This window comes from Serinus canaria, chromosome 28 (assembly GCF_022539315.1).
Source record: "Serinus canaria isolate serCan28SL12 chromosome 28, serCan2020, whole genome shotgun sequence".
In the NCBI taxonomy this organism is placed as follows: domain Eukaryota; kingdom Metazoa; phylum Chordata; class Aves; order Passeriformes; family Fringillidae; genus Serinus; species Serinus canaria.
This window is the reverse complement of record NC_066341.1, coordinates 2427407-2440807: the sequence shown is the minus strand read 5'-3', so window position 1 is coordinate 2440807 and position 13401 is coordinate 2427407. Positions and strand designations below refer to the sequence as shown.

The following is a 13401-nucleotide window of genomic DNA, read 5'->3' as shown; positions in this document are numbered from 1 at the left end:
CGAGTGCAGCCGAGCCGGGCCGAGCCCCCGCCCCGCCCCGCCCCGCCCCGCCCCGCCCCGCCCGCGCGGCCGCCGCTCTGCGGAGCGCGATCAATGAACGGGCGCGAGCGCCAGCTCCACGTGGGGCCTGGCCCGTGCGGGCAATCGCCCCCGCCGCCAGCCAATGGGAGCGCACCCAGCGCGGCCGCCCCCACGTGGGGCGCGTGGAGCCGCCTCCCCATTGGCCAGCCCCGGGCCCGGCCGGAGAGCGGGTGTCAATCAAGGGAGGCCGGGCGGCGAACGAGGGGGCGGTGCCGCGGTTTAACCCTTGCGGGGCCGGGACCGGAGGGGACCGAGAGGGGACCGGTCCCGGGCCGGTCCCGGGCCGGTCCCGCCGCCCCACGCGGGATCCCTGGCACTGCACGGACCCTCCCAGCCCCGCGGTGAGGAACCCCTCCCCCGGCACCCCGGCTTTGCCCGCAAAAGGGAGCCGGGAGTGCTCCGTTGCACCGGAGCCGGTGCCCCCGCCATCCCGGGCAGCTTTTTGGTGGTAAACACAAGAAGTCGTCGTGTCTCTTTCCGTGTCCGTCCCCCCGTCCCCTTTGTTGTTGTTTTTTTTAATTAAGGAAACAAACGAACCAGACACCACCCACACATCCTTCCCCGGGCCGCAGGTCCCGCCTCACCGGGAATTCCCTGCACCGTGGGATGGCGGGAGCGGCAGCATCCCTCTGCTCCTGGGAAAGGCTCCTGGGCCAGGCCTGTTCCTCAGCCCCAGCAGAGGGTTCTGACAGCCCCCAGCTCCCTGCCGTCACCCCACATCCCTTGGGATGGGCTGATACCCGGACTGGGAAAGGGACACCCATGTCCCCAACCCAGCAGTCCTACAACAGCCCTGCATCCCCTCCAGCACTGTCACCTCCTCCCACAGCTCCCCGTGGTGCACACAACCCACTGGGCTTTCCCCGTGGATTTTCTGGTGCTTTGACTCCTTTCGGTGGTTGCTCGACATTTTCTGCTGCTGGGGGTCAATCCTGGCTTACACTGAGCAGGAAATAAAACATTTGAGGAGCAGCAGCTGTGAGGAGCCTCTCCCTGTCTTTAACCTTAATCCAGGAGCAGGCCAGCAGCCCTTTCCTCCTCCCCACAGCTCCATCCCCACGGTGCTGGTGGCGGTGGCTCGGCTCACGGGACAGACGTGGCCAGCCAGAGCTGGCAGGGTAGGGGCTGGGAGAAGCAGAGCCGCTCCTCAGCGACAGGAACTCGCCTCCAGCCCCCGGAAGAGAAGAAAAATAACAATCCTAACCTCAACAAGAGATAGAGCAGGACTGTGCAAGGGCCTTCCTGAGCCTGTCCCAAGCACTCGGCAGTCCTGGGGGTGATGGGCTGTGCTGTCCCCCCGGGCTGGAGCAGGATTTTCCAGCTTCCAGCCAGGTTCTGTTGCCTTTACTGAGTCAAGGACCGTCCTCAAGGAAGCCCAGCTCGTTTAGCCCCATTTTGCCAGGTCTGTTCCATGGCAGCCCCGGGATTTTCTGAGAGCAGCTGTGATCTCAGGTGGGATGATCTCTCCCATTCCTCCAGCTCTGCTGAGGGCAGGCAGGGAGAGACTCCCCCACTCTGGAGCTGGGGATGCCCCTGTTCTCACTGCATCACACCTGCAACCAGTGGGGTTTGTGCTCTGGAGGGAGAGGGGAGCTGCTGGGGAGAGCAGCAGAAGAGCAGGCTCCCAAGCCTTATTATATTTTAAAATGTAATAACAGCACGATGTCTATTTTCATAGACAGAACAGATAATTTCTGGAAGAGGCCCATAAATCTCAAACAGAGGGGAAATAATTTAGCCAAGGTCATGTTAAGGCAAAATATTAAAATAGAAAAAAATTAAATAAAGGAGTTTAGAGCTGGACTGAGGCACCATCTCTGTTCTAAACCTCTCTCCCCAGCCTGGGAATCCTGTCCCCCCTGCCCTTCTGCTTCCCAGCATTACACCATGGGGCTGAGGGGGCCAAGACACACGTGAGGGCCTGGCTGAGTGGAGAGTCCCAGGCAGAAGAAGAGAGCAGGGACCTCAGCAAGGCTCCTGGCAGGATCCTGCCAGGAACTGCCCCAGGCTCAGCCCCCTGCAGCAGCCCCACACTGCGCAGTGCTGGGGAGGCCTCGGGCACTCAGGATATGGCACTAGGGACAGGCTGGGCTGTCCCGATGTTGGCAGGGGTGGGGACACACCATTCCGACTCTGATGAGGAAAATCCTGTCACTGCCACCTCTGCTGCCCTCACCGGCAGCCCCTCCATCCCATCGCTGGCACCAGGCTCTGGCAGCGCCATCCATCACCAGGGCTGTGCATCCCGGCACGGCCACAGGGGCCGGGGAGAGGCTCAGCTTTGGCAGGCACGACCTGGCTCACAGCACCGTGGGTGCCCAGCAGGCAGCGCTCCCGGTGACACCGGGGTGATCCCCGCCGTGACCGGAGGCACCTGCAGCCACCGGGAGCCTGGCTCGGTAGAAATACCATGGCAAGAGCGCTTCAGGAAAGGACCCAGAACACACCCCACACCTCTCAGAGCTGCCCCTGGGCAGGAGCCAGGGCCAGGGGAAGAGCCAGCCACCCCGCAGGGCCCAGGACTCGGCAGCCAAGCGCTTCCCGAGAGCGCGTCCCTGGCAGAGCTGCAGCTCTGCGAGGCCCCTGGCAAGCGGCAGAAAACAAAACTGCTGCTCGTACCCTCTGGCTGCTTCCCCGGGCTCGCCTGCCAGCTCCCCGCATGCCAGCGCGGCTCCAGCGGGGCCGGGGCTCCTGCTCGGCGGGGACAGCTCCAGCGGTGCCAACCCCAGCCTCAGCCCTGCCCTGCCCAGGGGCATCCCCGGCCAGCGCCAAGCGCAGGTGACCGGGGACAGGCACGGGCGAGGACAGGTTCTTTCTTGCCTGGTGCTCTGGTGAGAAAGAGGCGACATTTAACAGCCTCCCCCGAGAGTGCTTTCCTCTCCCCTTTCCTCCTCCTGCGCCGATTTAATTTCTTCTATAGCTCCCTTCTTCCCCTAGCGAGATCAAAGAAATCCGTGGAACCGGCGCATTTCAGCGGAAACGTCGATTAAAGGGAGTGGGGGAGGCAGCGCTGGGGGGATCAGAGGAGGAGGAGCAGGAGACGGAGAGGAAGAGAGGCTGGAGGGAGCATCTGGCTCCACGCAGTGCCCCGGCAGGACGGGCCGGGCCGGGCAGCGCGGGCGGCACCGGAGCTTGGACGACGGCACTGCCGGGGCACCGGGGGTTCCTCCGGCCGGGGCACCGGGGGTCCTCCGGCCGGGGCACCGGGGGTTCCTCCGGCCGGGGCACCGGGGCTCAGCTCGGCGGCTCCGCCGGGCTCCTGCTGCCCCCTGCCGCCCCGGCGGGACGGGACGGTGCCTGCTCCCGGCCGGTGCCCCCGGGGCCGCTCGGAGACCCCAGCCCGGAGTCCGTCCCTTGTGTCCCCACCGCGCCGAGCCCCCCAACCCCTACGGGCCGGCACCGCCGCCTCCGCGCGTCCCGGTCCGGCACCCACCGCCTCCCTGAGGGGGAAAGGCCCACGCGGCGTGGGCTGCCCTCGGGCAGGGGCTGCCGGCATCCCACCCGAGGGTGTGATGGAATCGGTGTCCCCCAGCACATCCCCGAGCCGGGGCCACCTCAGGGCCCGGAGCCGCGGGCGCATCTGGCCGCAGCATCTCCCGTGGCTGCCGTCCAGGGAAGGGGATGTTTAGGGGATGAGTAACATCCTTCCTGGCAGGGCCGCTGCCCGCTCCTGGAAGCTGCTGCAGGCACAGAGGAGCTCAGCCCCTTCGCCCGCCTCTTGCCCCGCTCAGCCGCGGAAAGGAGCCAAAAGCGAGGAGGAGCTCGGGGATGGGGCCGGGGCAATCCAAGCCCGCGGAGTCGGCACGAGTCCCAGGTGCCAGGGAGAAGGGAGGGAGGATGCTGCGTGGCACGGTGGGAAGCAGCCAGGAGGCACAGGTTGGGGGAGGCAGCTCCAGGCCCCCTCTAGAGTAGGGTTGCAAGCCAGATCCTGGCTGAGTGCTGCCAGAAGCAGCTTATTTTGGAAGGGAGGCGTGTTGGCAGAGCGCTGGGTGCGTGGAGCTGCTGACGCCGGGGAACAGGACGGCTCTCATCGGGTCCCAGCCGTGCCTCGCAGGCCAACGCTGCTTGGCTTCAGCCCGCAGCAAAATCTGCCCCGGCACAAGCAGGGCTGCATCCCCAGCTCCTGAGTCACCCCCCTGAGCAGGGTGGACGCTCCAGTCACGAGTCAGCACATTGCCCAGGGCCACGACTCACCCTGAACACCAGAGGGGCTTCCTGGGACTCACCAAACAGGATGGACAGAGCTCCTAACAGCTCTGACCCCTCTGGTGAGGGACAAGCTCAAGCCTTGAATGAAGAAAGAGGCACAAAGGGCTCATCCCACCCCTGCACCCTGCTTCCCCTCCCTCAGTTCCCAGGAGCAGTGCCAGCCTCTCAGGAGCCCAACCCTGCATCTCCAGGGCCTCAGACCCTCCAGGCAGCAGGGTCCAGCTGGAAGCTGCAGCAGCACTGACCCAGTCTAGGATGGATCCCAAACTTCACAGCACACAGGGACCTGCTCTGCCTTCCCCAGGTGCTCTGCTGGCACCTCTGGGGCTGAGGATCCAGCACAGGCTCCTTGCCAGCACCTCTGTCCCTCCAGAGATGGGCCAGGGAGCACACCTGGAGCAGGCTGCTGTGCCTGGACACGGCCTGGGAGCTCCTGCAGCTTACATGTGGCTTGGCATGCCACGAGTTTGGTCAGGTCTCAGCCCATCCCGCAGCAGGGCACAGCTGTGAGCCGGGGATGCAGCAGCCAAGCTCCCAACACGCAGAGCCAGCCCTGCCCTTGGGAGCCACACACTGCAGCATTGTGGCCTGGCTGGTTTTTCCAGAGATGCATCCAAGGGGCGCAATCAGATCTCCAGAGAAGGGAGCAGGCACGTTCCTGGCTGTGCAGGAGCTGTCGAGGCAGTGCCAGGAACTGGGGCAGTTGCTGGGCACCACAGCAAGCCAAAGGAAAATCAAGCAGGCAGCTCCCAAACCTGGGCTGTGCCTCACTGCCCAACTCCAGGAGCTGCTGAGCCTCTGCAGAGCTTTGTTTGCAAACCCTGCGGCAGAGCTGCCCTGCCCTGGCACTTCCTCCAGTTTTGTTTTACACCAACAGACATAAAACAACCAGCCTGGAGGGCTGGGATGGGGGAAGGACCCTGCTGGGGGCGCAGGGAAGTGATTGTGGGAAGAAAGCTCTGGAGGAAAACAGAAAAGTAGCGTCAGGGAAAGGGAGTTCCCTCCACACAGGGAGGTTGTTTTTGATCAGGGCTTGTCTAGACTGGAGTCACCCACACTGCACAAGCACATCAACACCACACAGCCAGCCCGGGGCTCCCTGCTGATCCCAGCAGGACAGAGGAGCTGCACTCACTGAGTGTGGGCAGGAGCTGACCCTGGCACTGCCCATCTCACCTCCAAGGGGACTGGGGGCACCCTCAGGCTTCCAGGTGCTGCCTCCCAGTGTCCCTCATTTCCTCCCAGCAGTCAGGAGGCCCTGCACCCCCAGGCTCCCCAGCCTGGCCCTGTCACCTGTCCCCTGCACAGCCCCTGGGCAGCAGAGGGACACAGGGCAGCTGTTCCAAGGCTCCCAGCTCCCTCCCTGCCTTCCCTCAGCCAAGGGAGCTGCAGGCACACAGCGTCACTTTTTCCAAGAGCCTCTCCCTGCTTTCCTTTCCCTCCTCCCTCGCAGAGCAGGCCCTGGATGCTGGGGAGTGCAGGAGGCTCCTGGATCAGGGCAAAGGCAGTGCCAGGATGGACCTGGCTGGGAAGGCTCTTGGAGCTGGCTGGGCACAGCTCTTCTTCAGCTCCAGCACAACCCCTGTGAATGGTGAATGTGACACCTCCCAGGCAAGGAGCACACCTGGCTCAAGGTCCAGCCCACCTCTCCCAGTGCAACTGGGAGATTGGCTTAGCAGCTCTGACTACCCCCACCTACAGCTGAGGGGCTTTAAACACTTTTCTCTAGGAAAAGGAGACCCCAAACACTTCAGCCCATCCACTCCAAGGCCAGGAGCATCCATGAGAAAAGAGAACAGGCCTGAGACACACATTCTTTAAGGATGATCTAATTTAAAAACAACATCATAATGAAAATGCATGTATTTTAAAAAGAGACCCACAGCACTCCAGTGCTGGAGGCAGCCACGTGTCAGTGATGGGACTGCTCTGTACCCATTGCCCCCACTTTCCTAGGACATTTGGACAGCTCCACATCCCCATTTATTTTCCTTTACCACAGAAAATGTCTCCCTAGCCCCGCCACACACCCTAAAGCATCAGCTGAAGCTGCAGGAGGGACAAAGGCAAGAGCAGCAGCCCCTTGCCCAAGCCAGGCATGAAGCAGGCAGGGGGCAAACAGCTCTGGCTCCCAGCACTGCAGAATTGGGCACAGGCAGAGAAAAGCCTGCCCAGGCACCCTTTGCTCACAGCAGCTGCTGGCGAGCAGGACTGCTCTTAAAGGTAATCAATGGAGCAGAGAAGAGCTCTGGATTGCTTTAATCCTTTCCAAAACACTATTGCCAGCCCAGAAGCTGTCCTGCTCCCTCTGTGCCTGTGAGGATTTGTACTTGTATGGCTGGATAATTTGACAGGGACAACACACACTCGGCCCAGGCAACCTCAGACTTCCCAAGGAGTTTGCTCTTCGCTCAGTGTGCTTTGCCAGCCCAATAAATCCACCCCCACGTGCCACCCTCCCCTCCCTCTGCACAAAGGGCTGGGACAGCAGCCTTGGGGTGTGACTCAGACACACGGTGGGGGGAGGAGGACATCCCCTCCCCATGGGCAGGGCATCACCAGGTACCAGCAGCACCACGGGCACGGGGAGCGAGGCGCCGTGGCAGTGGGACAGGCAGGGCTGTCCCACCCGTGTCAGCCAGAGGCACCAGAGCCGTGGAGCCAATGGTTAAGACAGAGCCAGCTGTCCCTGGAGGCAGGAGCACGGCGAGGGGCAGGGCTGCAGCTCACGGAGCTCCCCGGTAGCTGTAGTGATTGTGCTCGGGCTCGCTCAGGGTGAGGGGCAGGCTGGGCTTGCGCTCCGGGTCCTTCTCCTCACACTGCCGGGGGGGACGCTGCTTGAAGAAGTCAGAGACGTAGTGCACCTAGAAAAGATGGTTTGGGGACACCTGGGTCAGGCCAGGCAGGAGATTGTTGTATTGTGGTTTTATACTTTGTAATAGTTTTGGTTTTGTATCCCCATGTTTTTCCCAGATTGTGGCCCCCCCCACCTGTGTAATCCCTTTCCTTTGCTGAGATCATCCCCAAATCCCCACCCTGGCTCTCTGTCAGTCATTCAGCATCCCATCCCCTCCATCTAGAAGCTTCAGTCCAGGACATCGAGTGATTAGCCAGAGAATAGGAGTCAGCCTCCCAGGAGTTACCCCATACACTGACCTAAATGTCCATTTCCCAGTATCCATCCCTTAGGGTCATTTATTGGTTAGTAAAATTTAGGTTTCCACCTCCCTTTAAATGTAACCTTGGCACCTCTCCGGGGCTCTCAGCAGGAGCCCCCAGGAGCTCCAAATAACACCTTGGATTAAGCCCTGCTAAGAGTCAGCCCTTTTATCCTCTGCCACTGTCTCTAGCATCTCTTCTGCTGGAAAGGTGACCAGTCTGGCTGCCCTCAGCACCCTTGGGGCACGAGAGAGTGTCCCCCCACTGTCAGCTGTGTTGGGGCTGGCCGGGGTTCCTGAGGGGCTCCCAGAGAGATGGGGACAGGAGGCCAGCAGAGCAGCAGGCTGCAGAGGGGACACTCACAATGAGGACGGCAATGAGAGCCCCCTGCAGCAGCCCCACCAGCACATCACTCCAGTGGTGCTTGTAGTCAGACACCCGGGTGTAGCCCACGTAGATGGCGAAGGCGATGAGGAGGAACTGGATGGTGGGACGCAGCAGCCGCGCCCACTTCCCCACCAGGCGGGCCTGCACATAGAGCTGGGGGGCAAAGAAGAGAGGAATCAGCCAGGGCAGGGTCAGCAGCCAGCCCAGGGTTGGGGTGTTTGGGTGTGGGAGCCGTGGGGGCTCTGGCACGGCACTCACCGCCAGGAACATCATGCAGTACATCCCAAAGGAAGAGTGTCCCGAGTAGAAGGACAGTCTGTGGGGCAAAAGGGATGGGTAAGGCCATGAGTGAGCCCCCAGCTGGTCCCCACAAGACCCCTACCCACTCCACAGGCTCTGCCCTGCAACAGGAGAGCCTCAATCCTCAGCTGGGGCTGCCACTGTGAGCCCAGCACTGCTGGGCAGGTGGAAGAGACACATCCTGTGGCACCATGGCTCACCTGGACTCGGTGACATTCCTGCTCTCTCCCTGGCAGACATTCTCCAGCTGCACATAGATGGAGCAGTTCACCTTGGACCAGTCAGGGTTGCACACAGCCAGGAAGTTTGGCCGCAGACGGCCGATCATGTATTTGGCCAGGTCAGTCAGGGACTGGCTGATGGCCCCCCCGAAGAGAAAGGTCCCAACCACCTTGTAGAGGGCAGCCAGGTAATTGTTGTACTCTGACTTGGAGTAGAGACGCTCAGTGTAGACCAGGTACGCTTCCCCTGATGAGATCTGCAGAGAGCAGGGGGAAGAGGTGAGGGCTGAGCAGCTCCCCAGGGCTGCAGGATGCTCTGGCTCTGTGGCAGAGGAGCCCCTGGCATCACCTGCCACAGGAGCCCACGGGCCCTCTCCCCATCCCTGCAGGGAACCAGTCCCACGGGATGTGGCTCTCCCCACTCCAGCAGCAGCTCCTGCCCCCAAACAGAGCAGGGCTCAAGCTGAGGGTGTTGTTGCCCTTCCAGGGCTCTGGAGGTGGCTGTGCTGGGCCCCAGCTTCCAGATATAACACATCAGCCTGACCCTGTCCTGGAGGGAAGGGGGTGGCAGCTCCTTACAATGATAACAGTGCAGCTGATGGTGACCCCAGCCATGAGGCCGTGGGTGATGGTGTCTGCCTTGTAGGGGTAGCGGATGGAGTCATCGTTGCAGTAGAAGCCTCGCTTGTAGGGGGAGTTCACCAGAGTCAGGATGATGAAGGGCAGAGCCGCTGCAAGGCACAGAGAGGTGAGGACTGGGGACAGCAGCCAGCACACAGCACCACCCATCTCTCATCCCTGAGTCTCTGCTCCCCGATGCCAGGGAGGGATCCCCCCAGGGATGAAGTGCTGAGGCACCTGTACCCAGGGCAGGAGAACCTGAACCCACCAGTGCACTGCCCTGAGAGCGATAGGGCCCTATCAGAGCTCACAGATGCCTGCAGCACCCAGATACCACACGAGACAGCCACAAACGGGCACCCACAGAGCGCCTACGGCTGCCCCGCTCCTCCCCAGGCACAACAGGGGCAAGGCCTGATCCTGTGCCCTCTCCTCACACTGCCCAGCCTAGGAAGACAGAGCTGATAAAATTAATGAGCACAGGCATCTTGTAAACCTGTTTTATGGCAGGGCAGGGCTCCCAGATGGTCCCAGCAGAGCCCTCACAGCAGCTCCAGGAGAGCCAACACTGGGAGATGCTGTACATGACCCCCCCGGTCCAGGCACAGTGGGACTCCACTGCACTTGGCTTGCTCCCCTCATCCTCCTACAGCCCCTGTCAGCCTCTCCTTTCCCCGGCCTCCTGGGGGCTCTGGAGAGAGGCTGCACTGCCCGGTCAGCCTGGACAAGGAGGATTTTCCATCCAGCACGCTGCAGCCCCAGCCACGGGCAGCTGCAGGCTCACCCAGGACAGAGCTGTCCCCGAGATCCAGAGGGGTTTGGGGTCTCTGCGCCGCACAGCAGCCGTGCCAGCCCCCCGCTGGAATGGCCCCCCTGGCCCTGCTCCATCCCTGCTCAGGGACAGCCAAGGACGAGTTCCAGGACGCTCCCCAGGGAAGCGGCCCCCACTCCCCGGAGGCCACCTTAGGCCGGGCTCCTCTCCCAGTTCCGCCTTTCCCGGCGGTTTCCGCCTCCCCTTGTTCCTCCGTCTCCCGGGAGTCCGCACCTTTGTCCCCGCCCGTCCCCGCCCCGGGGGTCCCGCCGCCTCCTGCGTTCACCGAGCGAGCGGGAGGGAGCGCGGCGATGAAGCACCGGGGGCTGCCCCGCCACCCCCGCCGGGGGCAGGGAACCGGCCCCAGTCCCTCCTCCCCGCACACCTCAGACGTCCATTTTCAGCTCAAATTAGACACCAATTTTCTTTCTGGATAATTTCATCCTCCAAAAAAAGCTCCCCTAAAAATATAAAGCACCGGCCCACAGGAGGGGAAACGCGCTCCGAGCGGCACCGGGACCCGGCCTCTCCCCGCCCCGCAGCCGGGCAAGCTCCAGCCGCGATCCCGATCCGGGCCTTTATTTTTAGTCCGTCTTAATTCGTTACTTCCTTGCGGCAGTTTTAGAAACACTTACCCGCACTGGGGAGCGGGGGGCAGAGGGGTTCTAGAAGGGTGCTCCGAACCCACCGGCCCCGCTCCGTCCCGCGGAGCGCCGGGCTCGGCGGCGGGCAGGCGGCCAGGGCGGCGGCGGAACCGTCCCGGTGCCGCCCGAGCCGAGGGACCCTCCCGCAGCGTCCCGACTAGAGACAGACCGGGCTCCCACCCCCCCGCGGGACCGTTCCCGGAAAAGGGAACGGTCCCCAGAACCAGGACCCCCGACGGAGCCCGGTAGGGCTGGGGCGGGAGGCGCAGCCCGCCCGCGCCGCCGGTGACTCCCGGCGGAGGCCCGGAGCCCCGGACATCGGCCGGGCAGGTGCCGGCCACGGGCCAGAGCGGGCAGAGCGCGGCGGGATCGCGGAGCCTCGGTACCTCCCGCGGACCTGGCCCCAGCCCAGCCCCACCGAGGGCACCGGCGGCACGCGGAGCCCGGAGCCGCCCGGGGAGGGGGCGCCGGCACGGAGCCCTCACCGACCGCCAGGCACAGCACGTCGAGCGCCACGAAGACCTTCCTGCGCTCCATCCCGCAGCCGGTGCGGCCCCGCGGCCCGGCCCCGCGTCTCACATGGCCCGGAACGGCGCGGGCCCGGCCGGGAGGTAAAGTCCGGGCGGGGCGGGGCGGGGCGGGGCGGGGCCCGGTGCCCCCGCCCAGGGCCGGGGCGGGGCGGGAGCGGCGGGGCCGGGGCAGGTGAGGGGCGCAGCAGGACAGGGACCCCTCCGGACCCAGACCCCGCTCGTCCCCCTCCACTTCCTCGGGCCCCGTTCCGGCGGCCGCGGCTCCGGCCCTCCCGAGTCCCCCGGTGCCCACCCCGCCTGGCCGAGCTCCCCGCCTGGCTCGGCTCCCTGCCGTGGCTGCGCCAAGGGGAAGGGGGAGAAGAAAGCGAGCGAGGCCACTTTGGGAGCCGCCCGAGTCCCACCCCCCTCAGGCCTATGTCCCGATGAGAAAAAAGGGGCAAAAAGGAAAATTCTGCCCCTGAAACGTGCTGGCTGCGCTGGCGGGGGTTTGTGCAGACGTGAGGCTGGCTCGGTGGCGAGATGGGTTCTTGAGGGGAAGCAGAGACATCCAGGAGCCTGTGGATGCAGCAGACACCGGGGTCAGCACACAGGGTGAGCCAGGAGCTGATTTACCCGCTCAAACATTGGGCTGTATTTCCTGAGCCTCTGACGTCCTGGGGGCTCCCGGTGCTTCCCGTTGGGTTTGGGGACATGCTGAAACCCAGAATGGGGACAAGAGCAAAGGCTGGAGCACAGCAATTCCCCGGTGGGAGCAGGGACAGTGGCATCCCGGCTGTTAGCTCCAAGCCGGATGTCGGGAAGGAAACAAATAACACAGAAACCACCCATGGCTGATAACTGCGGGTGATTGAAGCGCAGCGTGAGTGGCCTGTGCAGAATGTCAAGGCTGTTTGTGGGAAGCCGAGAGCTGGAAACGCTCTCGGGCTGCCCTGGAGTTTCAGGAGAGGGGAACAGAACCACGGGCCAGCTTTCCCCTGCCCTGATGTGCCCCGCTGCAGTTTCCTCCAGCAGTCCGGTGCCACGGGGCCCCTGGCACACCGCTGGGACAGGATTTGCCCCACACATGCTGCCTGAAGGCCCAAACCAAACAATTGAGAGCCCCGAGGAAGGACAGCTGGGGGGATGCCCAGGCTGTGTCGAGGAGTAGATGTGAAGATTAAGACGCTCTGTCTCACAGCTGATAAACGCCCCCTCCTCATCACAGCCTCCAGCAGTCTTGGTTGTGGGAGCGCTGCGGGCCGGGCCACCGTGGCGACACAGATGGGACAGCGCGGGGCTCCGAGGACAGGGCACGGCCCGCCCGCGCTGGAGCGCACAGGGGAAGCTCCGCACGGCCCCGCACGATTTTACCTCAGGGGGGCCCAGGGCTGCGGGCGGTGCCGCCCGGCCTGGCCCGGCCTGGGGGTGTCGCGGGCGGAGCGGGGCCTGGGCCGGGTCCGGCGGCTCCGGGCGCGGTTCGGGGGGCGCGGGCGGCTCCGGGCGCGGCGTGGTGTCGCCCTCTGCCGTCCGAGCGCCGCCGCTGCAGCCGGGCCCGGGGGCGGCGGAACCGGCCCGGAGCCTGCCCCGGAGCCCGGGGAACTGCGGAACCCGACCCGGAGCCTGCCTCGGAGCCCGGGGAACTGCGGAACCCGACCCGGAACCTATCCCGGAGCCCGGGGAACTGCGGAACCCGGCCCGGAGCCTGCCCCGGAGCCCGGGGAACTGCGGAACCCGGCCCGGAGCCTGCCCCGGAGCCCGGGGAACTGCAGAACCCCGCCCGGACCCTGCCCCGGAGCCCGGGGAACTGCGGAATCCAGCCTGGACGGACCCTGCCCCGGAGCACAGGGGGCGGAGGAATCCAGCCCGGACACCCCTGGGGCTCTGCAGAGCCCCGGGGATCCGGTCCTGCTGCTCTCACCGCCTCAGAAGCAGCGCTCGGGTCACACAGGGCCAAAACCAGCGTTTGATGCCGAAGGATGCCACGGAGGGACCACGGTCAGCCAAAGGCTCCAAGCACACCCGCGGTTCCTGCTGCTCGTCGGGGTCTCGAGGAAGGGGGGAACGTGCTCCTGACCCTCCTGCTGTGGGCAGTGCCCACCCTCGTACCCACCTCTGCGGGGCAGAGCAGAGCCCCAGGACAGGCAGAGCCAGGCACAAGCAAAAGAGAATTCAAGGAGTGTGTGATAGAACAGACTGTGTGGTGGGGAAATGCAGTTGCAGCAGAACACTCCACTTGCCTCCAGGAGCTTTTTCTGGTTGAAGTTTGGGTGCACCCCTGCCTCTCAACACCCCAGACCTGGCACAGGCTGCCAGGGTTTTAGAGGACTTGGGCCTCCTGTGAGAGGAACAAACAGCTCCCTCCAGCTCCAGCACCAGAAGGGAAAAACTCTGGGTCTCCTCCTAGTCTGGGATGGCATCCCTGGCACAGGGAATCCTGCCCTGCCTCGTGGAGAGCACTT

General features: G+C 64.1%; 1 protein-coding gene across 2 annotated transcripts; it reads right to left on the bottom strand.

Annotated features, from left to right (window-relative positions):
* Nucleotides 1–6103: 6103 nt before the first annotated feature.
* On the bottom strand, nt 6104–11057 carry PLPP2 (phospholipid phosphatase 2). Of its 2 annotated transcripts, none has more exons than XM_030233447.2 (6): nt 10919–11057; nt 8937–9088; nt 8337–8614; nt 8095–8152; nt 7813–7989; nt 6104–7154 (listed from the first exon to the last, which is right to left on the bottom strand). In XM_030233447.2, the coding sequence occupies exons 1-6, from the start codon at nt 10968–10970 to the stop codon at nt 7017–7019; spliced, it is 855 nt and encodes a 284-aa protein (XP_030089307.1). In that variant the 5' UTR covers nt 10971–11057; the 3' UTR covers nt 6104–7016. The 2 variants fall into 2 exon arrangements, with proteins under 2 accessions (XP_030089307.1, XP_050842076.1); XM_050986119.1 differs by lacking the exon at nt 10919–11057 and adding an exon at nt 10425–10578.
* Between the last annotated feature and the right edge of the window lie 2344 nt (nt 11058–13401).

What these genes read in the sequence shown, in the direction of transcription:
- PLPP2 (XM_030233447.2), bottom strand. Translation starts at nt 10,970, where the DNA reads ATGGAGCGCAGGAAGGTCTTCGTGGCGCTCGACGTGCTGTGCCTGGCG. An exon ending in CGTGCTGTGCCTGGCGGTCG is followed by an intron (nt 9,089 to 10,918) that starts GTGAGGGCTCCG and finishes TGTGCCTTGCAG; the next exon opens with CGGCTCTGCCCTTCATCATC. An exon ending in AGGAATGTCACCGAGTCCAG is followed by an intron (nt 8,153 to 8,336) that starts GTGAGCCATGGT and finishes TTTGCCCCACAG; the next exon opens with ACTGTCCTTCTACTCGGGAC.